Genomic DNA, 13,971 nt, shown 5'->3' with positions numbered 1-13,971 from the left:
CACATTGAGGTGGTTCACACGTCACATTAAACTAGGGCTGAAGAACTGCAAGTTTGCCAGGCCCCAATTTGGCTTGAAAAGCAGTTTTCCTCGAATCATACCCAAACACACCTACTATTAGGGTGTGGAAACACAGCTGCAAAGGAACAGGTGAGCTCTTTAAAGTGCACTCCGAACTGTTCCTGGGCAAGCAAGCCTTGCTGTCAGCACCACCCAGCTGATGACTGGTGCTTTCAGCAAGCCTGCTGGGATTGGCACTTAATAGCAAGCTCCAAAACAGCTTGCTATGAGCACACACATTCATTTGCAACGCTGGCTTGAAGTGAAGTTGGTGATGCAAAGGATCTGCCTCTGCAGGCACAACTCAAGCCATGCCTGCAATGATAGATAGACAGACAGACAGATAGAGTCACCTTGTGATTGATGTCTGAGGCTCCACCCTCCGTCAAAAAGGCCTGTGGTGGATGATCAGAATCTTTCCCTTAACCTTGTCTGGATGCTGTTTTCCACCGCAATTATTTTAAACCAGGCATAGGCAAACTCGGCCCTCCAGATGTTTTTGGGACTACAAGTCCCATCATCCCTAGCTAGCAGGACAGTGGTCAGGGATGATGGGAGTTGTAGTCCCAAAACATCTGGAGGGCCGAGTTTGCCTATGCCTGTTTTAAACTAGGGTTTGAAGTGACATGAACCAGGCCATTATTAAATGAGAATGGGGAGAACCACAGGCATAGCTCAGTCGATAGAGCATGAGACTCTTAATCTCAGGGTCATAGGCTTGAGACCTGTGTTGGGCAACAGATTCCTGCATTGCAGGGGGTTGGGCTGAATGACCCACCCAACTCTACAATTCTTTGACTCTACCTTGTGCTCCTTGGAGAAGAATGTGGGATCTAAATGCAATGAAATAAAAAAAATGTGGTTTTTGTTGATTGCCAAATGCTTGTTTGTACCTAGCTGTGTGCGTCTCCCATTCCATGCTATGGTCATTTCCAAGATGTGGGTCACATGGCGTCTAGCTTATTAATAAAGGTCCCAGTTAGAGACCCCCCCTATAGTATCTGGTGCTTTAGCACGATCCTTTCATTTTTAGGATGAAACTAAACTAATACATTACTGGCTTCCCTGCATAAGCTAGGATAGAGGTAATTGTCATGTTTATTCCAATGTAGTTTAAGGAATACCTCTCGTTGGGCCAACTTCCTTTTGGTAACAGCAAGCTTTTAATCCTGGCTGGACTTCACAAAGCAAAAAATCGAAATGCAAAGGTGGAGTGAAGTAGCTTTAAAGATGAATGTACAGAATGCAGATGTTAGGTAATGCCTGCCTATAAGCCTTTCCCATATTAAAAGTTCTTGGCAATATTTTAACCAGCAGGCCCCTCACTGTTTGCTAAAACTGCTCATTAGGCGACAGCTGCTTTAAGGAGCTTTTAGGTTTAAGGATCCTGTCAACTAGGAGAGTCCTCATCAATGCCACCGATAAGCCTGCCCCAGTCGGAGCTGACAGTTTTTTTCATCCCCCCTCTGAAATCCCTTGATTCCTGTCATCTTTTCCTCCCCTCCTATGAAATCTCATTCTTGCAGAGGAAAAGGCTTCATGCTGTAACTTATTTAGTGAGTTCAGTTAATGTCTAGGGCGCTAATGAGAGTATTTGGATTAAAGGACTACAGCATATAGATGTCAGCAGAATTTCCCCATAACCTCAGGCTTTTAAATATCCCTTCCATCTCAATCTCTGTCCAAATTGATTAGGCTGGCATAAGTTAAATGGCGTTTTTCTAGTCTGTGGATCTCAGTGTAAGTTTCGGAGCTTACACTTCAGGATCTAGGGAATTTCTGAAATGCAGATTACAAGTGAGAGAAACCCCCTCCCCACCTGCCTGTTTCAACAGACAAGGGATTATGGGAGGCACAAATTTGAAGAGCAGCAATGTGGGTGCAGCCTGCAGCCTTGGTGTTTTGACTGCAAGTGTAGTTCTCCACAACTAGATGGATGAATATTAACTGGGTTGGAGTGGTCTAGGGAAACTGACCATAGGGGATAAATTGAATCTCTCAGTTTCTTCTTCTTAAAGAAGCAGTAACTTTAGCTGTAACCATTCTGAGTTAAACAGTAAACCATGTACAGTAAGGTTGCCAGATTTATTTCAATGAATCCAGGGACACTTTAATTAATTAATTAATTAATTGCTACATATTTGGGACATTGATGCTGCAATGATGGCGGTGGCAGAGGGGCCACTGCCGCCTTGACCTCAACCGCCACATTTCCCCTTCCTCTGAGGCTCCTATCTCCTTTCTCCATGAGCCTGGGCAGCCCCTGAGTTGTTCGTTCTTCGGTGGTGGTGGGGAAGCAGTATGCAGTGGGTCAGGCATACAAGGCGGAGAAGGAGGGCCGAGAGTGGCAGCAGCAGCAAGGCTCAGGCAGCGCGATGCCTCCCTTTCCATCGGAGCATTTCCAATCCCATTCCTACCTGCGTGCAAGCAGGAGGGGGTGGGGATCCCTCAGCTGGGAAGCGAGGCTTCACACTGTCTTTCAGAGGGAAGGTGGAGGCAGGCCGGAAGTTGCATCTTAGAGCCCCTGCACTACCATCATATGGGGACTTCCGAGCAGCTCCTGAAGCCAGCCAGAGCCGACTGCTCTGGGTTGCTGAGACTCCCGCTGCTGTGTTTCCTGGGGACATTAGATGAAATCCGGGGACATTCCGTGGATGGAATTTGCCCGGGGACTTATTCGCAAATGCAGGGACTGTCCCCGGAAAACGGGGACGTCTGGTAACCCTAATGTACAGATCAACATATAGTATCTACACAAGCTAAGATCCTCAGCTGTTTATACTTAAAATAAATAATAAGTTACTCTGCCTTTTACTTTGAAATGGAGCCGGTGCTGTTTTGTACCACGCTGATCCATAGCTAGCTACTAGTGGGTAAAAAATGGGATATATAATTGACTTGATATTTAGCTACATGGTGGCAGCAGTGAGCAACTAAGTAAAAGATTTCAGCCTAAAATAAAGAAAGCAAAGCACTTGGATGTGTGAGAACACCCCCTCCAAAATATGCAAGTAGTGTTCACCACAGCAGGCCACCCTTTAAAGGTGAATATCTAACCGCCTAACTTCTGCATTCTGCACCCATAGGAGTCATCATACCCTCCGACACTATAGACAGTGGTATTAAAATAGGCCAAGCAGTCTTCATTCCTGCTTTCCCTATTTTCGAATTTTGGCATTACTAAATTGCACAAGGTGCTACTGCACTAGGCTGTATTAACTGCACAGTATTTAAATGAAGCCGCCCTAAAATTATTTATCATTCAGCTTGACAAACTTGTAAAAGTGGTAAGCATTATATGCCCTGCATTTACGCCCATTTCTTTTCGGGGGGGGGGGGGGGAGTCCAGTTTTCAAAGTGTTGCTTCACTCCAAGAAAGTCTAGTGGCACTCTTGGTGGTCCTTAATCATGGAATTGAAGGTGTTCTGGTGCAAACTGGTCTTCACTCTCTTCTCTCGTTGCCTTCTGTTGCAGAACCAGACCCTCACCACTTCTTTCTCCAGATTGAGCCCCTCGGCCATCCTCATGATCTCCTGAGATGAGGGCTTGCTTTGTTCTGCAAAATGGCTCTCCAGAGCTTCCTTGGCTGCAATGCTAGAAAGGAGAACCATAACAATTCGATCATATCCTTGGTATCTCAGGCAGCATGGAAACTATGGGCCAGTTCATGCAAGGCGTTTCACATACACGACAGGAAAAAAAGTATGACATCCGCATGTCATTTGTAGCCTGGGTTGTGCGATGCAAACAGGAAGCATCATCCGTATTTATCCCTGTGCTTCCAATACTAGCAGAGAAAAAAAGAGCAGCACCAAATTCAAGAGAGCAAAGAGAGAAGCAAGGCTCAAATTGGTGCTTTAAAAATGGACAGTACATTGCCAAAGGTGTTTTAGTGAAAACCTTCCTTGGGAATATCTCTCACATGTCCAGAGAGGCCTCGGCCACTTCCACCTTTGGAGGCCCCTAGCCATAGTGACAAATAAAAATGACAACATTTGAGCCAAAAAAGGTAATCTGTACCAGTTAACACAAAAGTATGTGTTTTACCAAATCACATTTTAAATCGGCTTAAATTTGCAGTTCTAATCTGAGAGTGTAATGTTTAAAAACAAGTTGGAAACCTTGCTACGATATTACGATATTGCCTCATTCTTTGGGGAAACTACAAACGAATGTTGAAATTGCCTCCAAGCCACTTGTTGTGCTTTTCAGCCCAAGCTGAAATATTGTGAAAATATTCAGATATGTGGTATATTTCTTCCAAAGCCAACATTCAGATATGTGATATATTTCTTCCAAAGATAACAAAAAACAGTTCCCTCCGTAGTGGAACTATTTTTCATTTTGACCACAAGGGGGCAGCATTATACTTTATGTTTGACATGAAAGGGGCTGTGCAAAGCAGGTAGGATTCTGATGCAAAACAGCCGGGGTGGTATGTTCCCTTTTCAGGGTTTCTTTTTAGAGAAGTTGTACTTTGCGATGTATTTGTGTTGCTGAGGTTAAACAAGCCAGGAATGGGTGGGTGGGTGTGGGTGTATCAGCATTGACAGGGTAGTGGAGTAAAACAAAACATTGTGGTTTTTATCGATTCAAAATCGTAGAAGATTTAATTAGCACGGGTCTTTAAAAGGGACCATGAATTCAACTGTAAGTATATGGAGGAGCAAAATAAAAGAATTCCTTCCAGTAGCACCTTAGAGACCAACTAAGTTTGCTATTGGTATGAGCTTTTGTGTGCATGCACACTTCTTCAGATACCATGCACACGAAAGCTCATACCAATAACAAACTTAGTTGGTCTCTAAGGTGCTACTGGAAGGAATTTTTTTATTTTGTTTCAACTACAGCAGACCAACACAGCTACCTATCTGCAACTAGATATATGGAGGAAAATAGTGTGATGTTTTGGACCTCGCCCCCCCCCCCCCAAATATAAGGACCGTATCCTATACATGTGTATTTGGACATGGTGCAATGGGTCACGGCATCTGGCTACTAACCAGAAGGTTGGTGGTTCGAGCCCCTCCAGGTAAGGCTGTGGACATGATTCGGTTGCACTAGATGACCCTCAGGGTCATTCAATCATTATATTTCTATGCCACTTTTCACTTACGTGAATCACAAAGTGGCTTACAACAATAAACAACATAACAGACCATCACAATTACAACATAAATCACATAGAATAATTAACAAATCGCCAGTAAAACAATTGAAAATCATCAGCAAAGCAACCATCTTCCATAAAACACTTATTAACAAAACAACTAAAGGGGGGGAAAGCTAAGCAGCCTACTTGTACAAGCCACTGAGGAGGGGGGCTTTCCAACTCTACATTTCTATGATTCTAGGGACTTAGCCTCCAACAAGTGTTTTATAGCAGGGAAGGGTCCCCTCTTTGTGCCTAAGGGCTGCATTGCATTAGTGGGCTGGGCCAGAAGCAATAGTGGGCCAATGAGGAAGACTCTTACCTTTCCACAGGAGGCTACATTCTAGCCACACAAGAGGTTTACACACCCCACCACCATCCATCCAGATGAGTAAGATGGGCAAAAGCACCCATGGGTGGCATGGAGCAGGGCCATTGGGGGTTCATCCTAGGGACACATGTCTTGAGGACTGACTAGAAAGACCAGGTAAGCTGCCTTTTGCCCCTGGACCCAAGGTCCCTAACCCCTGGTATGTAGGATGGCAGCCTTAGGAGACTATTCCTGCAGATGGGAATACTCAAGGGCTGACTGCCTGCGTTTCCCAAAGCTGAAAAGCCCAGTTCAGCATCCAGCTGCATTACCTTATGGTTGTTCGGCGTTTCCTTTTCCGCTCATTCACTCCAACTTTTTCATTGTATAAAGCTGCAGAACAGAACATTGTGAGAGAAAGCGACTTCCAATGATAATATGCACAGTATCAAAAGCTATTGTGACCTGCAATTCCTGTGAACTAAACACTCACATTTCAGTGATTTCAAAATAGGACCCACACCTACGACCCAGGGGGCGCTTTGTCACCTGGTTCATTGGCACCTGGGACAGAGCTAGAGGGAACAATCCTGCTTCCTCCCTTGACTAAATGTGCTAAAGGGGTTGCTGGAGCAGGCCTGTGCTTTCTGAAAATTGTTCTCAGCTCCACATCAGTTTCAATGCACACAAGCAAGAAAATCTCCTTTAAGAAGAGCCGTGAAATTTTGGGTTATACCTCCTACTTGTTCTGCTTCCTCCAGCCACTTGGTTAGGATGGATTTTAGTTTGCAAGCATTCTTGAAGCTCAGCTGCAAGTTTTCAAACCGGCAAATAGTTGTTTGGCTGAACTCAGAGCCATGCACAGCAGCCAAAGCCTCTCCAACATTTGTTTGGGTATAACCTGCCAAAAGAAAATAATCCTACAAACTCAGGGAAAGATGCTGGCATAGGAACACTTTATCCACCTATCTATTTATCAGTCGACACATCCACTCACCCACCTATATATATGCATACACTGATGATTTTGAAGCTCTTCCGGAATTTTTCTTTCATTTAATAAAACCTGATTTTGATTTCACAGCAATCAGACACAGAAAAGGTTTTCCAGTGGGGAAGCCATTAATCTGTGGCTGCAAAAATAACAAAGAATCCTGTGTCACCTTGAAGACTGCATTTGCTAATTAGCTAACCAATGCCAGGCTGTCCAAATTATCAACTTTACATGAATGGCCACTGGTAATGCCATAATTCGCACTCCCTGTACCTCTCTGCATTTCTTTTTCTTCTGACCTCAGTGAGATCGTTAGAGAGGATGATTCTGCATCTATGGATAATGCTTAATGCATCTACAGCCACTTTATGCACCACATGCCACAAAAGTCACAAGACTCCCTGTTGCTTGTACAAAATAAAATGTTTTAATTTTAACACGGAAGCAGACAAACTAAAAGGGAGCCTGGGACTTATCCTTGCACTATACAAGGCTTGTGCTATACATTTCCTACTACTCAGAAAAGACATCCACATTTAGATTTCCTACATAGGATCATTTATATCAGTGCACCATTTTTGAAGAATGTGGGAGGCTTGAAAAGTTCCAGTATTGGGTAAAAACCCAGTTCATTTGCAGTAGTACTTAGACATGGACCTTTCACACTGCCCTTTCTACTCTGCTGCTGAAAGTTGACCATTTTATCATTATCAGTACGCCACAATCCATGCATTTGTCACTTTAGCATAAACAAAAGATTCTTTTAAAAATCTCCTAACATCTTTAGTTAAATGAGTCACATACCCAGCTTAATTCTTCTCAGCTTGAACTCGTTGGCAAACTTTTCTAGCTCCCTGATTTCAGGAGAATCCATGTCTATTGGTTCTTCGATTGACTTGTTCTTCTTGCGGAATTCCTGCTTAAAATCAGTGACCGAGTCATCTCCAAGGATGGAGGGGTGCATGGAAGGAAAGCTGTGGCCCAGAGCACATGAACTGGTGCTCAGCGCATGGTCAGGGAATTTATAAAGGCAAGGGGTGAGGCTACCTGTTGGAGAACAAAAACAAATGCTATAATTTCCTAGCTCACATCATTTAGCAGCAGTGCAATCCTAGGCAGACTTTTACTTAGAAGTAAGCCTCACCAAGATCAATGGGACACACTCCCAGGTAAGTGGCATGGGATTGAAGTCTTAATAGCTTATTCTCATTTCATATTACCCAAGTCTTATGTCCACTGGTCTTATTGATTGTTCTGTAAACTGTTCTGTGTCCCTCTGTGATGAAAAGTGGCCTATAAATATTGGAAATGAATAAACAAATAGACTGTGCTGGCTTCCCAGTTTGCTTCCAAGCCCAGTAAATGTGCTAAAACCCTAAAAAGCTGAGGGCCAGGCTATCTGAAACACTATCTCTTCCCATATGAACCCTCCCACAGGCTAAGTAGTCCTTTCGTATCTCCCACCAGAAAAATAGATTTGGTTAGTGAATAGACAAGAAGGGGCCTTTTCTGGGGCAGCTCCTGAGTTTGCAGAATTCCCTCCCGATGAAGATGACTAGCTCCAACCACAAGGTCCCTTTTAGTCATCCTTATTCTGTATGACTTTTCATCGTTTCTAAATGGCTGTACTTGAGGGACAATTACAACCGATTCCACACGAAAAACACTTAGGTCCCTGTGGAGATGGCCGTACTGAATTGGTGGTGCATGCCCTTCTGGCCCTTCTTTATAAAGACTTGAGGAATGAGATTATCACCCCTTTTATTGTCCATTATGGGTCGCCCAACCACTGCTACAGTGTCCTTTCTCTTGGCAGATCAAGATGAGCAGGTGACAGCAAAGGTTGCAAGGTTTTTAGCTGGGGCAAACAGAATAAGTTCCACTATTTGACTATTGATTATAAACCCTAAAATTCATTTTATATAATTGTCTGTTTATTTTCATTCTTCGTATATCGTATTGTTGTTTTATTGCTATGGCCGATGGCTGATGCAAATAAAGATTCATTCATTCATTCATTCCCGATGATGATGACTAGCTCCAACCACAAGGTCTCTTTTAGTCATCCCGATTCTGTATGGCTTTTCATCGTTTTTAAATGGCAATTAAGATTTGAACCCTGCTCCTTTTGATTTTGAACTACCACTGTTACAGGAATGCCTCTCGGGCACTGAAGCCTTTTATGTAATAAGGTTAATCAGTTAGGGAAAACAAAACAAAATGAAACAGGACAGACTTGCCTTGCAATGTGCCAACACCATTCACAATGTTGGGATGGGGCATACTGCAGGTCTGCAAAATGCGGCTTTGAGAGAGGCTGGCTGCCAGCATATCTGGACCTGCAGGCTTGATCCCTGGGTAAAAAGGGGGAGGGGGAAGTTGAGGGTGCAGTAATACCATTTCAGTTGAGACAAACTGAATTAGTTACAGATGTATCCCCCCCCCCCCCCGCTTTATGGGCCCACTGGGTTTAAGGGAACATTTCTTACCTGCCATCACGCCGTAGGCAGCTTGCTGGTTTCCATAATGGCAGGAAGGGATGGAATAATGCAGACCTGATAGAACATTTCCCAGTGTCGGCATGGAGAGGCATATGGAGGAAGATTTAGGGGTTGGGGTTAACAAAACAGATGAGATCGGTAAGAACATGTATAAAGACCCGAAGATCATCCTTTCAACCCAACCAAAGTACAGTTGTACCTCAGGTTAAGAACTTAATTTGTCCTGGAGGTTCGTTCTTAACCTGAAACTGTTCTTAACCTGAGGTACCACTTTAGCTAATGGGAGCTCCTGCTGCTGCCGCGCTGCCGGCGCATGATTTCTGTTCTTATCCTGGGGCAAAGTTCTTAACCCAATGTACTACTTCCAGGTTAGTGGAGTCTGCAACAAAGTGTTTGTAACCCGAGGTGTTTGTAACCCGAGGCACCAATGTATACTATGTCATTGAAATTCTACTCAGTATTGACCCAGAATAGATTCCAATGTATAGTTAGCAGAGTAAAACCTTAAACATGTTGCAGGATTACCCCCCAAAATAGAGCAGAGGCAATTAATATTTCATCCAGCAGAGCTTTACTGCTACGGAAGGCAAATGAGCATAATGGTCACAAATCCAATACATTCAGGATTGGTGCTGTCCATGGGAAATCCAGCTGCAGCAGACTTAACTTTAACTTATAATAACTTATAATAAGTCTAAAACATTAACACTAAGCATGCCATGTACAGAACACCACACCAGAAGGAAAAGATATAGAAAGAGAAAGTGAAACCCAGGCTCCTTCTGGCCCTACTTTTATAGTCAGCATGACCTTGACTGAAAAGATAAGAGAACCAGTGTAAGCCAGCTATACTCAGCTTCTCTGAAGGAATAACCCAAAATATCAGGAACTCCTGCTTGTTTCTTCCACACAGAGAAGCTTCCAGAACCCTCTTGAATTAATTAGAATAGGAAAGATCTCTACACATCAGCTCAACACCTTCTGCACCAGGAAATGCAAACTGACATACTATACCCTTAACAACTTGGGACCAGTGTACTAGAATTGCCTTGCCCCACATGTGCCCACTCAACCTCTTCAGTTGAAGAATTAGCACCACTACGGGTGTCACACAAGACCCGTTTAATGTGGCAGCATCTACACTTTGGAACTTCCTGCCTGTTGAGATGAAGCAGGTGCCTTCACTGTTCTGTGTTTGGTGCCTGCTAAACAAATTCCTGTTTAGACAAGCCTACCCAGACACTAAGAAAGTGGAGGTAATTTTACTCAGTATTTTACCTTCTATTTATATGCTTTAAAAGTATGGTTGTAATTTTCCCCCTTTATTTTATTGTTTTATCTTTTCGTAAACTGCTCTGAGCGTTGTTCTTTTCTTTTTTTTACAATCAAGTTGTGTACAAATGTTATGAAATAAACAAACAGGCAAACAAATAATACATTATATTCACATTTTGGATATGTCTTGAGTCTATACTCTACCTTTTGGAGAGCATCTTAAGAAAGTGTGTAAATTTGAGCTGTACATTCAGGGAAAGCAACTGCATGCACCCAGCTTTCAATGCACCTCAGATTTACCATGCAGGACAAAGTTGTTGAAAGCAGGTGGAGCAGAAGTCCAGTAAATGTAGGCCATCGTGTGCTAGTTATAGTGATTACTGAAAAGCTTGACACATAAAATATAAATTATGCTTATGAGATTTTATTTTATGGTGTAAATTTTACAAAATAAACATTTTTTAAAAAATAGTCACGTCTGATGTGGGCAGATGATAAAGGAATCAAAGGGACATTTGACTACTTCTTGAACTATGAATGGCTTCTGTGTTAGTCAAATATACCCATTGTTCTTTGGTTTGATTCCATTTTACACAGAAGGAACTCCCCTGCCCGCAAATCAGTGCATCCAGTTTTACTTCAAAACAGAGTTGTTTGTTAAAGATCACATATGCAAGTTTCAATATAGTTCTGTACTAATCACAGGCCAATCCTTATCTGGCAGGCTGGTCAAAAGTCCGCAGTATGAACTATTCACAAAATTTTAAAAAAGCAAGTGTGTCTATGTGTGTGGCAGGGGGGTTATGCACTGCAAATAAATCACTGTGTGCCAAACCATTTTTGATTTTCATTCTTTCAGCCACAGTTCTTGTTTTAAGGCATTGAAATAGAAATGAATTATATTCCTGGAAGGATTCTATTTCACATTAAATTAAAATGGCAGCGCAGCGTTCTGCTTCTTTCTTCATTTCTTTTGAATCCACAAATTGGTTTTCTCCCATGTAACAGAAAAAAAAGTTTTAACTTAATGATCTTTGAAATAGTTGGATACAGTATAATATACTTTCAGGGTCATCTGCTTTAATACACATCTTGATGCTTCTCTGAAATTAAAAACGGAGAGCTCTTGAAGTCACAGGAAACCTAAGGAACTGAAAAGAGCCTGGCTTAAATTGCCTGCAGGGGAGAGGAGAGCATAGCAGTTTCTGAGCACAATGACTTTCATGCATCACTGATATAACTCATTTGGGAGAAACCAGATGTGGAGCGATGAAGGAACGCTGCACAAAAGCCTCTGTCAATGGGACATGGATCTCTACCTTAAAAATCATATTTCCCTGCCTTCCCAAGGAGCATCTATTATTCTAAACCAGCACAAGGCATCCTCTGCCTTCTTCTGAGTGGTCTGTCTTATTGTTGTTGATGTGGCATGGCCAGTCACTGGGACCATAGTGCAGCATTTAGTTGTAAGTCCACAACTACCAGAAAATTATTTGGAGGGGGGTGGTAGTGTTAGTGGGGAGACGTTGGTGAAGTCGAGGTTGACCAGGTAGAACTTTGCCAAGGTAACCCCCAAACCTAATTCTGGCGCTTCTTGAAACAATTCTTATTTTGAAAAAAATTATTCTAAAACTGTGAACTCTCTGGCAGGTTACCGGTATATAAAACCTTGCAAGTGTTTGAAAGTATGACTTGAGACAAATGCAGATGTGGCAGAAAGCTCAGAATCCATGGCCCACTTTTCCTGTTTAGACTGACCTTGGATACGGCCGTGTTTCCACTCCCAATTCAAAGTGCCAAATACTGCCTTTAAAGATTTAGGACCAAGGTGTTTTAAGGATCATCGTGTGATCATACCCAATTTCTGAGATCTTTGAGGCCATTTCCAGCTGGGTTCAGACACGCTGGTGGTAGGAAAATGGGACGGAGTATCTATGGTTGCAGCCCAGACTATGGAATTCCCTCAAGGAGGCTTGTTGGCTCCTTCCTTACCAAACTTTTATTGGTTGGTGAAAACTCTTTTGATGTACCTTCAATAGAGATTAATTCCCACTCCCTGTGCCCCTCCCTGGGTTTTAGGTAGCAGCTTTTTCTGATTCTGTTTTCCCTTCTGCTTAAACACACATACTGGAGTTTGAAAAAATGGGCATACAAATGATTTTATTTAAGGTTGAAATGTCATTTCACGCCACTTGGAATAAATTGATGCTTTTGATCAACTCTTAAGGGCCCTTCCAAGCATCCTTTTTATTGTGCTTTCATGATTATTTGGTATCAGGGAGGTTATACATACAATCCCACTTTCAATACTGTTTGTGTTTGTAAAGCTTTTGGAGGCAGACAAACTCTTCTGTTCCCAAACAGTGCATGTTCCTGCTAAAATCCTTCAATTTTTTTATACCACAAACATTCCAAGTTATTTTTTGTTTTTTCACTCCCAGATAGCTTTTATAGCACTCTTGTTCAAGATGTGTAGCTCCAGATGACAATAATGCAGTAACATTGGGGAAGCATTGCAGAACATCTAATAAAGCAGAAGGATGTGTGGATGCTCCAATATAAACCACCACAAATTCAGTATAAATGAGTGAATTGCATGTTGCAGAATATACCACCACCTAGACCAGCAGCAACAACAAAAATAAAATGTCATATGGAAGAGTCCAAATGAAATGAAATTTAATTGTTAATAATGTCATACTTAGACATGCAACTGAAAACAGGATTTATTAGCTTGGTTAATATTTTTAACACCTTAGATTTTTAGTGCTGGCATATGTGCAAACTGGCTGGTTTTATTTTCCACTTCATAAAATGCATCTTCCCATTCTTTAGTATGAGTTTTTGAGAAGTAGGAAATAAGACATTTTAGATTGTAAATGGTTTTAGGAATTGTGATACGCTTTTACCATTTTGGATTTATGTTTCGTCTTGTTTTTAAATGGTTTTAAATTTTGTACGTTGTGTGAATTGATTTTATTCACACGTTTGTACACCACCCTGGAATCGTCTGTTGAAACATTTAGGAAACACTTTAAAGAAATACGACATCAGATAAGTAAATAAGACACCAGCCTTTTGATGGTGCATTATGATGATCCAGCTTTGCCATTGTGAAGATTTTACTGGAAAGCTAATGTGGCAATTAAAAAAACAACGACTACACCAAACTCAATTAAACCTGGCACGCTGGTAGTTTTAGCTTGAATCATTTGCTCAGAGAACCTGATCTCTTTAAAAACTTTTCCCTTCAAGGGCTTGCGTAGCATATGAAAGATGCCAAGGCACGGCACATTGAGAAGAGCAACACTGATAGAATAAAAAAAGTACCTGTTGAGACCACATTGGTGGCATGATTGGAGACGGGTAAGCACTCTGCAGCACTGTGATGCATTATCAGAGGCAGAGAGGGTGACGAGTCTGAATTCAAAGGGATGAAGGTGTCAGCTGAAGGAAAGGCTTGACAACTCATTCCCACAAGCAAACAGAAAAGGAAGATCGAAGAGATGCCTTGCCTTGCTTTTCTCCCAAGTCTACCCTATGCAGTTCCCAGCAGTCCAGATTCGATTGCTACCACTTTCCCTTGCATATATACATAACATGGGTTATGGTGCACAGGGAAGTCGTGTGCAGGTATTTATACTGTCAGGAAATCCCTTTATCCATTTTAATGTGCTTT

General features: G+C 42.3%; 1 protein-coding gene across 2 annotated transcripts; it reads right to left on the bottom strand.

Annotated features, from left to right (window-relative positions):
* Window positions 1-3,422: 3,422 nt before the first annotated feature.
* On the bottom strand, window positions 3,423-13,764 carry POU1F1 (POU class 1 homeobox 1). Of its 2 annotated transcripts, XM_077926724.1 has the most exons (9): window positions 13,623-13,764; window positions 10,888-10,895; window positions 10,541-10,555; window positions 10,146-10,171; window positions 9,006-9,106; window positions 7,321-7,563; window positions 6,259-6,423; window positions 5,855-5,915; window positions 3,423-3,654 (listed from the first exon to the last, which is right to left on the bottom strand). In XM_077926724.1, the coding sequence occupies exons 1-9, from the start codon at window positions 13,762-13,764 to the stop codon at window positions 3,441-3,443; spliced, it is 975 nt and encodes a 324-aa protein (XP_077782850.1). In that variant the 3' UTR covers window positions 3,423-3,440. The 2 variants fall into 2 exon arrangements, with proteins under 2 accessions (XP_077782850.1, XP_077782851.1); XM_077926725.1 differs by lacking the exons at window positions 10,146-10,171; window positions 10,541-10,555; window positions 10,888-10,895 and having other exon boundaries at window positions 9,006-9,071.
* Between the last annotated feature and the right edge of the window lie 207 nt (window positions 13,765-13,971).

The sequence above is a fragment of the Podarcis muralis genome, chromosome 4 (genome assembly GCF_964188315.1).
Source record: "Podarcis muralis chromosome 4, rPodMur119.hap1.1, whole genome shotgun sequence".
Classification (NCBI taxonomy): Eukaryota; Metazoa; Chordata; class Lepidosauria; order Squamata; family Lacertidae; genus Podarcis; species Podarcis muralis.
The sequence above is the reverse complement of the archived record's forward strand: the minus strand, read 5'-3'. Positions and strand labels throughout refer to the sequence as shown.